Source organism: Lygodium microphyllum, chromosome 22 (genome assembly GCF_053477565.2).
Source record: "Lygodium microphyllum isolate KBCC chromosome 22, Lygodium_microphyllum_v1.1.10, whole genome shotgun sequence".
Lineage (NCBI taxonomy): Eukaryota > Viridiplantae > Streptophyta > Polypodiopsida > Schizaeales > Lygodiaceae > Lygodium > Lygodium microphyllum.
This window is the reverse complement of record NC_141156.1, coordinates 118054315-118072982: the sequence shown is the minus strand read 5'-3', so window position 1 is coordinate 118072982 and position 18668 is coordinate 118054315. Positions and strand designations below refer to the sequence as shown.

The window sequence follows — 18668 nt, the reverse complement described above, 5'->3', positions numbered from 1 at the left end:
ATGCACTATCAATAAGTACACATGCCTATAAATATCTAGTGCCTTTTAGTAGCAATGATTCTATATATCACTTGTTGTACTTTCCAATATTATTATGCTATGATTTATCATTTGCTTTTAGGTTTTTTTTTCTTTTCTTCATCACAGCCCTCATATGCATTTTCCTTTTATTTTGGGGTGGACTATAAGTGTATTGGGACATTCCTACAAGTTTTGGTTGCAAACACACATATTTCCACTTTCTTGTTCTTATTTCTCATGTAATTTTTAAGAAACTAAGGGTTTCAAATTACATTTTCTTTTCGTTTAACAAGAGGTTATCTTTGCATATAATTACATGTTTCTTTGGTAAACTACAATTTTGGACACATGAAAACATATTGCTTGAAAATAATACTCAAAAGTATTTGCTTAGACTATGCACATACTCCATGTATCCCACAACAAACCCTTTCTAACAACCACTCAGCATGACCATCTAAAGCTAGTCCAAGCTAAAGAAGCAAAAGCTTGAGATTGTGATAATTAGTATTTTGGACCGAGAAGAGGAAGATGAGAAGATGTGTAGCTAGAGTCTAACAACTCAGGTATCATATCTCACTTTTCAAACTACAATACTATGTAGGAAATGGGTGGGCAATTTCAAGTGTTGAGAGCAAGAGGAACAAATATAAAGAAGAAGAACATGATTTCTACTTTACCCCCATTGAGATTACTTCCAATGAAGAGTATATAAAGAGCCTAACCATGATTTTAGAAGTCTCTTCTTTTAAGAAGGGGATGTGGAAGAGTATGCTCTAATAAGCTTAGAGCCACATTTTATTTTGAAGGAAGAGGAATTAATGGAAAGCTGGAAGACAATAAGGAAAAAAGTACAGGTTTTATAAATCATGTATTTGGTATATCTTTACGTGTAGATGTGGTGGATATGTTTTCTTTGTTTGCTTTGAACATATCTTTGTGGAGTATGCTAGTGATGAAGGTGCACATTATTCTATTGAAAAGTGGAATCAAGGACTAATTTGGGATGAAGACCTTATCCTTAGAGATTATGGCAAGGATCATGAGAAAAAAGGAGGACAAGTTGGAATTGCCTTGAGCAAGAATATAGTGGAGGCGGATCTTTTGCAGAAGAATGTAGACATCAAGAATACTATCTTAAAATTTATCTTTATTTTTCAAGAGTTTAGGTAGGCTTTGATGATTTTCTTGTGCATGGGCAAGGTAACATATGGAAGCCAGAGAAACACATTGAGGAAGGGAAGAAGTAATTTGCTTGATGGAGGTTCTCTCATGGATTTAGGTAGTCTTAGGCAAAGGCAAAGCAAAGTAGGTGGAGAATACTTGTTCTAAAAGTGAAAGAGTACTAAGGTATATAATACAAAGGAAGGTTACATCAAGTGGGTTTTAATTTGAGGTCATTCGGACTCATTAAAAATCTTAACCATTTTTTTATGGGAGATAGTCTAAGCAAATCATTAGAGCATGACTACTTGAGTTGTATTTTTGAAGAGGCACTTGGGCCCAATTGGATTATGTGAATTGCAACCACTTTGCCCAACTAATCCTCTCTCTCTCTCTCTCTCTCTCTCTCTCTCTCTCTCCACACACACACACACACACACACACACACACACACACACACACACACACACACACACACACACACACACACACACACACACACACACACACACACACACACACACACACACACACACACACACACACACACACACACACACACACACACACACACACACACACACACACACACACACACACACACACACACACACACACACACACACACACACACACACACACACACACACACACACACACACACACACACACACACACACACACACACACACACACACACACACACACACACACACACACACACACACACACACACACACACACACACACACACACACACACACACACACACACACACACACACACACACACACACACACACACACACACACACACACACACACACACACACACACACACACACACACATCTCTATTATCATTTGTGATTTGAGCTCTAACAACATTAAGAAAGGAAATAGACAAGGCCATGCTTTAGGCACACTCCCAACTTCTCTCTAATGGCATCCCCATAAAAGAAGGGCAATAACAACAATATCATTTTTTCTTCTTCTTCTTGTTTTGGGTAATGCCTTAAATGTTACTAAGGATAGTAATAATTATGTTTGCAACATCAACAAAGTTGCATTTTGGGGAAAAAACAAAGAGCATTCCTCTTAAGTACAATTAGCACATGCTCTAAAAAAAAGAGATGCACGAAAATACTCTGATGTGATTCCTCTGATTGCTATCCAAAATATCTCCAATCATCTAGGAATAGTGTAGCTTTCTAGGAAGGGACCCCTTTTAGAACTTCTCAATGCATCCTATTGTTTTGAGTCTTGTGGAGGTAATTATTTGTGTACCATGAAAGGGATCAAGAACCAAGCCCATGTCTACAAGGTGCATCACTAAAGCATTAGAGCCTAGTCACACATTAGTCTCTTGATATGCATGGGATACCGGCTGCAAACAAAGTGTATCAACTACCCTCAAGACTACCACCCACAGGGTCCTTAACACCTTCAAGGGTTGGGATCAACAGCCCAAAGTGCTCCTTGGGTGCATTAAAAATCATGACAACTACTTTTTGCAAAAGTAAACCTAGCCTAAAAAGTAAACCTACCCACTATGTAAATCTAGCTTGCCAGAAAATGGTTCTTCTATGCATAGTAGCCCTCATAATATGAGTTGAAAGTTGGTTATCGAAAAAGTAGTTGTTGAAAAATGGCTTGCTAGAAAATGGTTGCCTTAAAATTAGTTATAATTAATCTTTATCACATACGCATAGTACATGATTTAATTGTTAAAAAATTATACTATCTTTATGAGATCACTGGTTCAAATCCCTTAGAGGTTTATATTTGCTTACGTTTTTTAATTTCTCCCTAAATTTTTGGGAAGGGTTTTAAGCTTCTAGAAACAAACTATATATTATAACTTTTTAACTTTTGGAAAGGTTTTGGGCTTCTACAAATGAACTACCATTTTAAAAATTTTAAGGTTTTGTTAACAAGAAAGGTAAAATATTTTGAGAGCTTGTAAGGGAGGTTTAAAACAAGACACCTAAACTTGGCAAAGGGGTTTTGAAAGCTTAGAAGGGGATTTTAAGACAAAAAGTTAATATTGAAAAATTAAGGGTTAAATATTTGAAATTTTAGGGAGAGATAAAAAAACTTAAGGAAATAACAAATAGAAAACTTTAAGGGGTTTGAACATATGATCTCATGAATACATTGCAAATTTCCAAAACATTAGTCCATATACTATGCACATGTTATAAATGCTACTTTTAACCTTTTTTCACGATAACCATTTTTCAAAAAAGTAATTTCTAGCAATCATTTCCCAAAACATGTTACCCACCATACGGCTACCATGCTCATCTCAACAATTTTTTCGCAAGCTGGGTTTTCTTTTTAGGTTGGGTTTACTTTTGCAAAAACTAGTAGTCGTGATTTTTTGTATACTAAAGGTATACTTTGGGTTGTTGATCCCAACTTTGAAGTGTCTTAAAGATTTCATGTTGCAGCATCCCTAGGGCAGCCATGCGCAAGTATAAGCTTGGTGGAACCCCATATGCAAGATCACCAAAAGAGAGCAAAGGAAAGAAAACATGCCAATCCCAACCAATATAGTCAAGACATGTAAGCACGACTCCAATAAGTAAATGTAGTACCCTTGTTTTTTAGATATTAAATTGATTTCCAAGAGTTCTCTTTTTCAAGGAGATCAAGCCACGTAAACCCAGCATAGGCTTAAAACTTTTATGCTCACAACTCGTGTAAGTCAATTTTACCTAGATGTGACCCACCTCTTAGCTAGCCTAGCTACTACTTACTTCCCTTATGGATATTGTATGAATTTTGATTACTACCATAATATCTAGAGTGCATTATTTCTATTCAAAAAGTATAATTGGCCTTATATAGGCAAAGTATATGCAATGATACAAACTTATTTCCCAACTTGTTTTTTGACCTTGCAAATGTAGTGATACTAACTCAAATTTCCATCTTTTTATCCTCTTAGTAGTCATATATTATATAAACAAACTTTGATCATACCTCTCACCACATTGCAAGCTCCAAACCAATCCATTGTATGCTCAAATGCACAACTTTCCCATACATGCTTGATTCTCTTATAAGTAAGCTTTTTAAGGCTTTGATAGTTATAAAGTTTTCATATGTAGCAAAGTAAATAGGCAAAATAATCAATTTCAACTTTTAAGAGCTCAAAATGTGCACCTTCCAAGCCTATGAGTTTACACTGCAGTATCCTTTCCAAGGATATTTCCTCATCCCATGTCCAAACATCAAAATTATTCAATATTTCAATTACTAAAATCTTGAGAGTTTATTAGATCATACAAATTGAAATTTGGATTTTCCCATACTAAAATGCTACAATATCATTAAATATTAAGTATGGTTAACTTTGGAGAGTCCATATTAAGATGTTGGAAGCCTAATACATCATTTAAATATCATTGACTTTGGAACTTCAAATACTAAAATGTGGAAAATCCAACAAACCATTTAATTATAGTTGACTATCAAACTTCAAATACTAAAATGTGCGAAAACTAGTCAACCAATTAATTGTAGTTGACTTGGGATTTGCGTGCCTATATGAAGGGAATCAAGCAACTCATAAGCGAAAGCTAGGACTAGGTTAGATATAAGCTCTCAAGAAGTAGAGCTACATATTAACTAAATATTTATTCAATTAGGAATATTTGTAGCATATGTTAGGGTGTTTCATAGCTGTAGATTACCTGGGTAGAGGCTTGTGGGGGTGTGGCAATTAGCTCAAAAGAATATGTACAATACTTTTTTAAGGTGTTTCCTTGTATGTTACTCATTGTGCTTATTGGCTCCACACAAATACAAAAGCATGGGAATACGTTTGCAAAATAAGTAATATGAGAGTGCATAGCACATTTTCTTTGAGTGCTTTAACCTTTTTTGGGTCAATAAGTAGTTGTCAATTTGTTGTATATGATACTCTCTCCTTAAAGAATGATAATAAGGTTGTAAAGTGTAAGTACATTTGGATGAATGCGGACCATATGTGTTTGATGCACTTTAAAGGGGAAAATAAAATATAACATCCAGCTAGGAAATCAAAAGACTTGTGAACAATATTTTTACACTTTTGTTGTGAGAGCTTCAAGATGAGGCAAATAAACCAAAGAGAGAAGTGATAAGCCTTTCAACTAGTGTAAATTGCTTGCATCAAACTTTCAATTCGGTAGACATTATGTCAAATAGAGAGTGCTAGAAAGATGCCTAAAAATGAGAAACTACAGTATATCCATTCACATTATAGCTGAGTGCTTCGAATTGACTTTGTAGCCGAATTACGTTCCAAAGCTAAGCTAGAGTTATCTTAGGGGTACACTTACATAGTCACAATAAGGGAGTTAGCATCACAAGACCAATTCTTTATTTCAAGGTTAAGGTGGAAATGCATCTCATATAAGTTAGAATTCGCAACCTTTTATACTCACTCTTGACATTTTAAAACCCACCCCTAAGAAGCCAACTTTAAATGCACCATGAACTTGTCCAAGTGTATCTTTGTAGTGTTTCCCATCTCCAAAAATGATTTGCATTCAAAAGATATAATGTCATCAATAAAGTTTAGCATGTGACTTTGTACTAGAGACTAATGGCATGTGTTTTAGGATGGATGCAACAAATGTATTACAATATGAAACAATTCGAATGTCCAAATCCTTGCCAAAGAGGTCTTATTTGTCTTACTATCATCCATCTCTAAGGATCACTGTATAATGGTTACCTTGTGTGCATGTGTGTGTTTCACTATTCATCTCGTAGTGTTGTTTAGCAAAGGACATTAGAATATCTTAAGATTATTCAATGTGCTTTCAAAAGTGAAGAGACTCATTGATTTCAACCTATTGGTAATGTGATATTTTTAAATGTGGCGAGCGAACTTGAATCAATTAGGAGTTTAATCTATAGTATGGTTTGCATATTTTCTTTGAAATCTATTAGCATTCAATTCCTTGAGACATTTCAAGATTATTCTCAAACTCAAAGTCATAATATTTAGATCACTAATTTATAGCATATTTTTACCTATCCTTAAAGGTTTAATGTCACTTACTCCCTAAATGTGACATCCATACTTTAAGCTAAAATCCATGTGTAAATATTGGATATGAGGGACAATGAGAGTGGATCCAAGCTCCAATGGATTTATCGATTCACAAATCAACTTGCATAATACTAGTTTGAAGCATTATTCTGTTGATTTCCCTTAAAGTGTAAAGATAGAACTCTTAGAGCTGCTTATAATGCCTTGAGAAGAAATAGCTGAGTGATATGCTCTAGCTATGCAATGTCCCCCCATTACATGGGCTTATGTAAATATGCTTATAATAAGAAAAGATATTCAAGATGTTTCAAAAAAGCATCTTATAAGCTCTAACTGGTTTGTATAGTTATATAACAAGTAAACAACTTGGTTATATTCTCATTATATAGATTGAAAACTAATTATATTGGCTATTATGTCATAACATTAGTTTATTTTAGTAGTGGTTGGACTCAAAAGCCTGTTTTGAGGTCAAAACAATACAATGATGAGGTATAAAGTACATTTATAAGGTGTGATTAATGTTGAATGAGGGATGAGTCCTATTCCGACGGGAGAGTACCTAACATGGAGCATTGGACTATTCAAAAGAGATAAGTCATATTTTGCATTTTCTTTAGCATATGCACATTTTTTTCTAGACTAGAATATGATTTAATTGTTGCAAATTACACGAACTAGTTGCTAACTTAGTTGATAGGGCATGTGGGTGAGTTTGAAGAGATCTCTAGTTGAATACACAAGGTCTACACACACAAGGGTTAAAAATAAAGGGGTTTGACTTGTAGGTCCAAAGTATCCTTCTAGGTAAAGAGATTGGGATGGTGCCTTATAAATGTTGCATTAAATTGTCACAAATTTTAGACTCATTTTGGCTAACTCTTTTATGTCAATCTTTTATCATAAATACATTTAATGATGATATGTAATATTTTCGTTGTTGCATAAGTTACATTCTTGTTTTGCCATAACTCTCTGTGCAAGTTCTACCATTATAGATCATGTGTGTCCCTTTGGAGCATACACTATATGTCTACTTTGTGTAACATCCATTATCTATATCGAGTGTATATCCTTGTTAATGACTATTTGTATCTACCTAATTAGTCACCTACATGAAGTTGTGCATGACACCAAAGGTTTATGGAAAATACAAAGCATATTACAAACACAAATTTTCATTATACTAAGCACATTATTAGAATTTGCTAGTGGCATTAGCCAAAAGTTGCACATTTGGATGGTGTCACCATCATTAATATTGTTGTTTGCTTTTTACTTTTGAGTTTATTCATGTAGCTATATGCTTGTAAAGGCCTTGATAAGTTATTGATGCAAGAGTGTGCTTGAAAAAGGTATTTCAAGTTGATTAATGTTAGTGTTACATTCTTAGTGTTACAAGGATATTATTTCTAAGCATTAGAAAGGCATTTTTATGGCATTTAAGCTATTAATGTAGTGTTATATAACAAGGATAAATATGCTTAGTTGCTCTCAATGTCAAGCCTAACAATATGCTCAAATCTGCTTTACGTTTATGGTCCAAAATAGTGGGTATATTGTGTATAACTTATATTCTATTGACTTTATGCACACCATTATGCTTTTGTTTGTGAAAATAGAGGATAGGGTGGTTGTGTTGTGGCTCAAAATGTGCGGTGAATTTGTGCACATTTATAAAAAGTAGTTGATAGCTCAAAGCAACCAATTATGTTTGTTTAGCACTTGACTCGATTCATGTATGCGTATGCGATCAAATGTGAAATATACTCCCAATTTCTTTAGAAGCATCTCATGGTTGAAAATGGGTGTTAGCACACACAAGTGTAAGTGCATATGTGTGTGTGTGTGGACAGCTAACCATTAATTCAAATATCTTATAATTGGTTTTGTGATATCAAAGGAGGAGCAACCTTAAGAATTATGACTCGTGAACAACCGATGGTAGGTGTGAGCAAGCCATGACCAGTTGTGATTAAGTCATGACAGGGTGTGGCTAGCCCATGAGTAGATGTGTAATGTGGAGCCAAATATGAATGGTGGAACCCCTCACAACCAAGAAATGAACAAACATCCAAATGTTTGAGCCCCTAATCCTTAGACTTGTTTCCCATTAAAGAATACCTACCTCTTTGTAGAATCGAATTAAAGAAATTTTCCAATTGTTTGTTCATGCGTCCCTCTATTTTTGGCATAAGTCCATGAAACATATTTGCAAGCTTGAAATGACAAAGCTTCCCATTCATGTGGCCATGTGCTCATTTTTGGCAATATGAAAACATTTTTTTTGTCTCCTTATTGGGGGACATAGTTCAATTCTCCTTCCAATTTAACTTTAAGCTTGGTGTAGCTCCCCACTTGCCTTGACTTCCAGGCCCTTCTTGCTTGTGTCTGCAATTCACATCAAAAATATATATATTTCTTCAAGCCTCCTTTGCTAACGTTTTGTAACCCCAATAAGAAAAGGCGAAAACAAAAACATGTTGGAAAACAAATAGCTTGTGGGAAGTCATTTCATGACTCACAAATCCCTCGTGTGGATAATGGATTCTCAAAACTTTGAGGAGCCAAAATTCTAGCTCTTTCCAAAGGACATGGCCCCTTAGAGGGGATGAGAGTCTAGCACCACAACCATAAGAGAAAAGGGCTTATGAGGCTCGGAATGGTGATGGTTAGCTCCACATTTAAAGGAGAGTCAAGTTCAATAGTCACAAAAAATCTAAGTGAAGCATCAAGAAAATGACCCTCCAATGCAGTTTGTGAAGTGTCAAGAAAATGACTCTCCAATGCAATTTGTGACTAGTTAAAGCTTTCATGCAAATTGCTCTCTTCAAAAATTGGTTGGAGCAACATTGTCTAACTTTTGGAGGCCCAACAAGTGTTCAATTTGCTTGATAGGTACATGGTCACAACCTCAAACCACAACTAGCATGTGTTCAAACAAGTGTTCAATTTGCTTGATAGGTTCATGGCCACAACCTCAAACACAACTAGCACGTGTTCAAACAAGTGTTCAATTTGCTTGGTCACAACCTCGAACACAACTAACACTACATCAAATGTTTGACTAGGTGTAATGCTTCGAAAAGGTCAATTGTAAGATCTCAAAGACCAACTCATATGGTCAAGTTGGGTAGACACAAGTTATATTTTTCCTTTTTGCACGAAAGGGCTATTGATTCGTACATTAAATGCTTTGTCTAGCTCCTCATTTTTATTAGAGGAATAGGAATGTATTCTTATTTGTTTCAACTTCATCTTTAACCTCAACGTTTGAGCGTAGGATTTGAAGGCTGAGATAACCTTCAATCGGGGTTATGCCTTTCAAAGAAGGAGGTGTGTTGTTCATTTTAGCTTCATTCGAACCATCAAGGCTAGCGAATGTGAAGGTTTGGGTAGCTTGAAAAGGGGATTATGCCTTGCAAAGAAGGTGGTTTAAGCCTCAAAGGAGATATCTATATTAAAATGACTGCATACCCTCTTAATCTCTCCACAAAGAAATTGACCTCTTATAGCCCTTCAAATTTAAAAAGGATGTACCATTCAAGCAACCATCTAACTTCTAAGGGACTTGAATATGCTCCTTGTTAGGCAAAGTGGGTGAGTAAAAAGGTTCGAGCAAAGGCATGTTCCTTTCATCATATAACTGGCTCAAGTTTTGGAAAAGGTTTCTCAACATGATTTGAGGAGGAAATTTTATATTTTCAAAATACATAGTTTTAGTTAACCCTCGAGCAGCAACTCAATTTGTGGGATCATAGTGTGGGCCATGTGTGCGCTTAAGTTCAAATCCCAATCGAGCGACATGGGAGGGAGGGATCCATGTTGGGAACGTCGGCCAGGCTAGCTAGTTTAGGAGATGGATCATGTTTTAAAGGGAGCCTTCAAACTTCTATCTAAAGTGTTGAGGGGGTATTGGCCTAGGCTTGTTCATCTACTTATGTAAATATTTCACTAATATATGTATTCGATTTTGCACTTAAAAAGAAATAATAAGCAAATCTCGCAATAGGCCTAGGCCAGTTCATCTACTTATGTAAATATATTTCACTAATATATGTATTCGATTTTGCACTTAAAAACCAAATATCGAAATACTTTGAAAAGAAGATAGTTTTAGGTTTAATTTTTCCAATTCCGCAAGTGGGAACCCAACCGAAACAACCTACTTGACTTTTGAGGACATTTCTTGCCCAGCTGACTCCTGAGTATAGACTTTAATCGTTTATCGTTAATTAATAATAACAGACCCTAACGACCCAGCAATAATAAACCGGCAGATACTTGGGTTTCATCACGAGAGATCAAATGCCATTCACCGGCTAATGCGACAATCAAAGATTCTGTGACATTATTCTCAATGGCATCCTTGCGCACAAAGGTTCCGGGCAAAACACCAGTCACAAAATACAAATTCCGAAATTATGTAACGTGAAATTATTTGAGGCGAGTTGGATCAAAGAATGGCACATGAAGGGAACCAAAACCATTAACACTGTACTCAATTGTTGAAACAATTCATGTTTGATCAAAGTATCTGTAATTCATGTTTGATCAAAGTATCTCTGTGTGACTGTAACATGTTTTGGTAGTAATTTGGCCCATGCTTGAGTGGCTGCGTTTGCACCTCTTCCCTTAAAAGAAGAGGAAGTGACAGAGAGAGAGAGACAGAGAGAGAGAGAGAAGGCTATTGAGATGTCAAGCAGCCCTTGAAAATTTTTGGCAAAGTTGAAGCTCTTGGAGCAGCGCAGCAGGCTGATGGGGTAGGCGCAACAGGGCACTCTTGATGTGCCACACTTCCTGGGCTCATACACCTTGTCTCTCTGTCAACTCGTTGCTTTTGCTGGGGCACAGGGATTATGCCCACTTCTTGTCATTCATTGACAGAGGCTTCCTCCATGAAGACAAACCTTTGAAATGGCAAACAGGAAATAAACCCATTCCAAAGCTTCACCCCACTGATCTCCTCCTCCTCCTCAAAAAGGTAGCTGCATCCAAATTGACCTCACATCCTTTCCCTATTACCCTTGCCTCTTCTTGAGGTCTCGAGAAGGCAGGTTTGTGCCTGTCCTCATGCCATCCATCAGTGCATCGGACAGTGATCCAATCACGTTTTCCATTGGTGGTGCTGTCCTGATCCGTCCGTCGAGGGGCGATGGGGGACGAATCAGCTGATCCTTGCAAGCACAAAGAGTTCTGGACAGAGGTGGGGAGAGAGAGAATGGGAGGAGGGCACACAAGATCGTCATCCTCTTCATCACTCAGGCAAAAGTCTAGACTGCTTCTAGGAGAAGCCTGCTGCTGGGACAGCTCCTCTGCCTTGACCTGTACAAAGGGATGCTCCAGCAGCTGTGCTGCTGTCCACCTCAGCTTAGGATCCCTGTTTAAGCATTTGCCAAGAAAATCTTTGGCCTTCTCAGAGGCAAACTCCGGCAATGACGGATTCTTCTCTGAGCATCCAATCTCAAACAGGAGAGCTGCAAGGTTTGTCCTGTTGCTCCATGGTGGCCTCCCCTGCATCATCTCCACCACTGTGCATCCCAGAGACCATATGTCGGCCGCAGGCCCTTGCTCGAGGCCACGCACAACCTCAGGAGCCATCCACATAGGAGTGCCCCGGAACGATGATGAGCTCGAATTCGCGATGGCTTTGGCTGCCCCAAAATCTGCAATTTTGACACCTGTGGATGATCCGATCAGAATATTCTGGCCTTTGATGTCACAGTGGACAATCCCATTCTGATGGAGGTAAGCCAGGCCTTCCAGGATGCCTCGAGTGTAGATTGCGACCCGGTGCTCATCCAATCTCCCGCCGGAACTGGCCACCAGGTCGGCGATGCTGCCACCATCGATGTACTCCAAGAAGAGGTTGCGGGAGCCGGATCCGTTCTCGATGGAGTAGTCACTCCCGAGGCAGCACAGGATTCTGGGGGATCGGAGCTGGGCGAGGATGTGGAGCTCGTTCTCGAGGGCGAGGAGCTCGGCGGAGGAGCAAGAAGAGGCGGAGCAGCAAGAAGAAGAAGAAGAAGATGATGATGATGATGATGATGATGATGATGCACAAGAAGAGGGAGAGGCAAGCGAGGAGCAGGGGATTGATTTGACAGCGAAGAGGCCGCCATCGTCGAGGTTAACTGCGAGGGAGACATGGCCGAAGGAGCCAGAGCCCAGGGGGGAGCTGCGGATCCAGTGGCGGATGGGGGAGGGGGGAGCCATGGCCGGCGGCTGGGGTGCCTCTCTCTCAATGTGTGCTATAGTGCAGAAGAAAGCATAGCGCAAGAAAGCAAGAGATACATATACAGAGAGAGAGAGAGAGAGAGAGAGAGAGAGAGAAGGGAGTGTGTGGGAGGGAAGCTTTGAAGCGTTTGTTGCCTGTGCTCGCCTCGTTTTTATGCGGCGGCCAGGCCCCGTATTGCAAATTGCGTCAAGTGAGAATGTGAGATCTCCTCAACTTGTGTATTTTCCTATTTTCTTTAATTGCTTCGAGTGAGAATGTGAGATCTCCTCAACTTGTCTATTTTCCTATTTTATATTTTTTTACATCCAGAGGAAATAAAATCTCCCATTTAAAATACCACAAACCCAAAAAAGAAATCGTTCCGCAGTTGAGATTTTATATTTGTCAGGTAAAAAGAAAAATCCAGCCCGGCAACCAACTAGAACCGCATGCATTACGATTAAATATATTTACCACGCTGTAGAATCACGACCACACCTTATCTACCTGAGAATTTTAAAAAGATTATAAGAAAAACAAATAAAGTCCCCTCAAAAATACCAAAGGCTGCAGATGAACTATTGGCGAATCATAATAATGCAAACATAACTAATCTGGGCAAAAACATTAACAAAATAAAATTTCACCGCAAGAAACTCGACATAAATCCACATAGCATAAAATCTCCTGAAAGAAGGACGACGAAACCATCGGGATACATTTGTATAGGGCCTGTATGCTGCCACTCTCTGCCACTGATCTGTTGCCACTTGTCGCTGGTCCATTCGCTGTCCTGCTGCGATGGTCCCCATTGGTCCTTTCTTCGCGGCCGCCAACCCTACCAAATTTGCATTTGCCCGCGTCTTATTAGCTTTCACCAAAACGAAACCCATTGGCTTAACTTTTTTTTTAATCCTATTATTTCTCGCTTTTTATTTGAAAATGTACAAAAGGCGCAGCGGATCTTTAGATTCTATAGTCCCCCGCCCGATTCGCGGCGACTAGCCGTCCGACACGTGGCGCACCTGCATTTCAGGTCTCGGGCCACCATATTTTCCCGATTTCCCTCACATCCCGATATACTACTCGCACAGAATTTGGGGGATTTCTAACTGAACGCTTTTCGGTTTAGGCCTATCAGATGCAGGCTGCCATACTTGGGTATTCCAAGTTGACCAAGCCACCTACGAGATAACAGGAGACTAGAGTGAGAGCTGACATAGTCACATGCACGAATAATGCACTCTCACGCTCATTGCTCACATCCCCCCCCCCCCCCAACATTCCTGCACACAATCAAAACGAAGATGTGAAACTTCAGGCTAATCATCACACAAAAGGGCGAGAAGCTAGAGCTCACATAAGGGCCATGCCATTGGACAAAAGGGCGAGAAGCTAGAGCTCGCATAAGGGCCGTGTCACATAGGCTGCCACTGGACTTTAGTGGGGAATAGTGGAGTGCATCGACCCCACTCTCGAATGATCGAATGGACAAAGTGTGTGGGAGTGGGGTTTGCAGAAATCGTGGCATGCCCTCCTAACTCTCAAGAAAAAGCTAGGTTTAGCTAAACACTAAGGGCACTAGCCAATCAGGAGGAGCATCAGCAAGTGTCAATGGCTTCTGAGGGATCAATGAGTCAATTCATGGAGGACCATGGACAATTGCCGATTTATTGCACACATGATTAGTGATTGCAACATCTCACACAGCCATATAGAGCCTAAGCATCTCTCTTACTTCCTTTTATCCATGTTGGGAGCCTGTATGACACGGCTCTAAGGATCATGACATTTGTAGGTCAATTGACCTTTCATTGATTTCCATGGTTCACTTAATCAACGTGTGCACACATGTTCAAAATTCAATTATGATATGTTACTAAGACATGGATGGAGTCAATGGACAAAAGGGGGTATTCCATTCACTAGACAAAGTTCAAGTTGGGTGGAGGAAGGTTTTTTTTCTCAAGTGGGCTCAAGAGAGGTTGGGAGAGAAAGAAATAGTGTGTTTTACAATCTCACAAAGTGATGCACTTAGCTAGTTATAAGACAATGTAAAGACATGGATGGAGTCAACGGACAAAAGGGGGTATTCCAGTCACTACACAAAGTTCAAGTGGGATGGAGGAAGGTTTTTTTTTCTTCGAGTGGGCTCAAGAGAGGTTGGGAGAGAAAGAAATAGTGTGTTTTACAACCTCACAAGGTGATGCACTTAGCTGGTTATAAGACAATGTAAATCATGAAAAAGAGTGATGAGGAAAGAAGGAAACACCACTTAAGAGAGAGTGAACAATGTGTATAACATCACAATATGCAGGGTATCAAATAGGGTTGCCTTATAATAGGCTACAAGTGGGACAAGACTCGACAAAGTCACATGGGTGAGAGTTGAGAGGACTTCACTATGAGTGTTAGCCATGATGGTTTCACACTTTATGTATTATGCCCTTAGCATGGTTTTACCTTAGTCATGTTAGTTCTATATGTAAAGTAGCCCTTAGATGCCTCATGAAGTTGTATACCTCATGAAGTGCAGTTTGTAGGCAGTTGTAAAAACGTGACCTGATGAGATACACTATGCCATTCTCATTTTTGGGCTCTTCTCTTATGCTCACAACCTGTGTATGATGGATTCTCATTATTATAAAGAAAATCTGACAATTGGCACCATCATTCATTGTGTTCTTGTTTTATTCTCAGCAAGTTCTCTGTGTTCTACTTCTCATTCTATGATTATTAGTGCTGAAATCTATGCTCTTATGTCTCTATATGATTACCTTTGAGTTTCTAATATAAGATTAGGTATTTTCCCCATGAGGCATAGGTATTTTTCCTCATGAGGCACTGTCTGTCTATCCTATTATGTATTCAACATAGATAGGGAAGCAACACTTTGGCGATCCTACCATGATCCTACTATGCTTTTCTGAATCTCTGGTGTGGAGTTTCACAGTAAAATGACTTCAATTGATGCTAGAAATTTGAAGCTTTGTAAAACACAACTCTGTTTTGGGGAAGACAACCTAATTTTCTGTATGCAATTTGAAAGGTTTTCTAGGTGCAGAATTTGTGTAGAGACTTAATACTTGAGATTTATGAAAAACGACTTTGTTTTATGGACAAAAAACGAATTTGATATATGGAGTTTGAAGGGTTTTCTGTTTGTATAAGCTGCCATTGTATCCCTATATCTCTGTGTTCAAACACCATTAAAAATGGCAAAGGTTTAGGCTAGCAATTTGATTTTTCTGCATGAAATAGAGGTTTCTACATGACCTAGAGGTCTCTACATAAAGCAGTAGTCCCTGTATAAAGCAGTTTCCTACATGAAGCAAAATTCCTACATAAGACAGAGTTTTTGTATGAAGCAAAATGTCCTAAATCTGAAAATTTTATCAAGACATGAAGCAGGGCAGACTGCCTGAAGCAGTGATAACTGCTTGAAGCAATGACAACTACCTAAAGCAATGGGTAAATCAAAGGAAAAGAAAAAGTGATGCAAAGTTTGCTTTGAGTCTGGACATACTTCAAAGCATTGTTCTTCTGTTTATGGGTCTTGTAAGATGGAAAATCTTGCAAGTATTTTTGCATGTTTGATTTATGTAATGAGTCTAATGGTATCTACAAGAGGTCTTCATAAGCAAAATAAAGAAGGCTTCAAGTTCAAAAATGGATAAAGCATGGGAGAAGTTGGATTCTTTTGAGGATATTCTTCATTATGCTTATGAATGGCATGATGATAATGAAGGCATGAAAGTCATGTCTTGTTCAAGTGTTAAGCATATTGCGAATTGCTTACAGCAATTGAAAAGCTCAAGGAAAGATATGAATATGTTTTGGATTCAGATTCAGATTCCAATTCAAGTTCAAGTGATGATAATGGTTGGTGCTCTTTACCCATGGTCTTGCCAAAGATTGAGGTAAAGGAAGCTAGAGAGGACAAGAGCCAAAGAAGCCAAGAATCCGAGTGCCCCAAACCCCATAGAGCAACTTACCAATGGGAGAGTGGATCAACACACACTTTGCATCAATAATCTCAAGATATTTTCCATATTTTGGTATTTTGCAAACTGTTATAATCAATATCTAGTTAGCTTTAATCAAGAAGAAAGCAAGCCAACAATTTTATGAACAATGAAGATGATCAGATTGGTGATCAAGAAGATCAGTTATGTACTCAAGAAGATGATCTTGTTATGGATTATAAGTTTGAGATTATGGTTGTTACAATGAGGATGTCATTGTGCATGATTTTCTTAGTTCTCTTATTGATGCTAAGGAAGATAATGTAACTACTAAGTTGGATTTCAATGAAGGAACTTTGCTAGAACTTGAAGAAGTGCCACTGCTTGTAGTGCAAAATGCACCATCTTTGGATGTATTTGTTCATGATACCAATGTTTCCAACATGCAAGACAATATTTCAGGTCGTTGCATTGCTCAATATGAAGAACAAGTCAGTGTTCCATTCTTGGAATTGCAGAATTTCAGACTAGCATTGTAATCCCTTTGCAGAAAGAACAAGATTGCAAGATTTGCACTACATTTCCTTTGCAAGAGTTGGTTGAATATGAAGCATTGCAGAATGTAGTCAATTTGCATGGTTTTTCTGAAGTTCCCCATGAGGCACAAGTATTTTTTCTCATGAGGTACTGTCCATCCTATTATGTATTTTGCATACTGAGATGATTTATTGGTTTTCTATTGAGCTTGAAAAGGAGAGAAATGCAACCAATGTTGCAGCAATTGAAGCTTTGTATGTTATTAATCGGCTTCAAAAGGAGAAAGCATTACTACAATAGGAGGCTTCTCAACTGAAAAATATAATGGATTTCCAAGTTTCTCATTGTTTTGAAGTCATTAATGCTCTTGAGGAAGTTTTTCTGCAAAAGGATCATGAAGCTACTGATTTGCATACACAATTGGTATTTTCTTGTGATTCAAGTCAAGTTGTTATTCTTGAGGATCTCTATGCATTGAATGATCATGTTGTTGATGTTTCAATTCAAACTGCTATTTCTGGAAGTCTTTGAGGACTCTAATCAGTCTATCACTAAGGTTGAAGAATCTGTAAGTATGTAAGTGCCTACAGTGGATATCTATGTAGTTCATATTGTAGCAGGAATGATTGATATTATTCATGTTGATTGGTTTTTTAGCATGAAAGTAATGATGTTGTATGAGGTGGATGCTTGTAGCAAGTGTATGTTACAGTTTTCTGTATCAAGAAAGCTTCAGAATGATTTGTAAGAACCTAAATTTCAGCAATTCTTACTACAAAACTTTGAATTCCTACAACAGTATCTCGACTTCATGCATTAGCAACAAAACTTCATGCATCAACAAGCTCAATTTATGCAATATCTATAGTAGCAAGCTGAATTCTTGCACTTCCTTTAGTAGCAAAATGTACTACAACCATATGAAAAATAGTTAAAAGTGCTACAACAACCTCAAAAACAGTAAATATGATAACCACATTATGATTACTGGTTCCAAGTACTTGAAAATTAGCAGTTACAAGTTGTTGTAGATTATGTTACATAATTCTTTCAGGATGTAATGTCTTATTCAAGATCCAATTTGGGTGGTACAAAGCCATACATTTATTATGATGAAAATTCTAGAGCATCATTGATATTTTTTCAAGTCAATGCAGTTATTCTTTGCATTTGGAGCTGTAATCTACTTATTCTGTTATGATTTTATATCTTCATTCTCTATGATATACTATGGATGTCATTGTAAATGATGAGTTCTCAGCCGCCCTGTCATATTTCATTGAAATGGTTGTACTATATAACTATGGCTCATTACCTGACAATAGTTGCAAATACTTTCATTCTGGCTATAATGCAAGGGGACATTGTTCAAGTTGATTATGATGAGCCACATAAGGATTCATAGGTTCAGCAAGTAGTTGGAATCAATTTTATGCAAGTCACTACTGCAGTGCCTCACACAGCAGTAGTGTAGAATTCTATGGATATTATGGTTATTTGTCAGTTTTATGAGATAAATAGTTCTCAAACTTTGACAATATCTCATTGTACTTATCTTGGCAGTAGTATTTATTTTAGTATTGGCAGTAGTATTTATTTGTCTTGAATGGACAAAACAGATATAATTCATGTACTTATCTTGATATTTTAGTATTGGCAGTAGTATTTATTTGTCTTGAATGGACAAAACAAATATCATTCATGTTACGAAAAACT

General features: G+C 37.9%; 1 protein-coding gene across 1 annotated transcript; it reads right to left on the bottom strand.

The window, feature by feature from the left end:
* Nucleotides 1-10703: 10703 nt before the first annotated feature.
* On the bottom strand, nucleotides 10704-12572 carry LOC148017548 (mitogen-activated protein kinase kinase kinase 17-like). The gene has a single exon (XM_087662579.1). It carries the CDS (start codon nucleotides 12447-12449, stop codon nucleotides 11184-11186), a length of 1266 nt encoding a protein of 421 aa, XP_087518705.1. The 5' UTR covers nucleotides 12450-12572; the 3' UTR covers nucleotides 10704-11183.
* Between the last annotated feature and the right edge of the window lie 6096 nt (nucleotides 12573-18668).

Coding starts and splice junctions, on each gene's coding strand:
- LOC148017548 (XM_087662579.1), bottom strand. CDS start 12,449: ATGGCTCCCCCCTCCCCCATCCGCCACTGGATCCGCAGCTCCCCCCTG.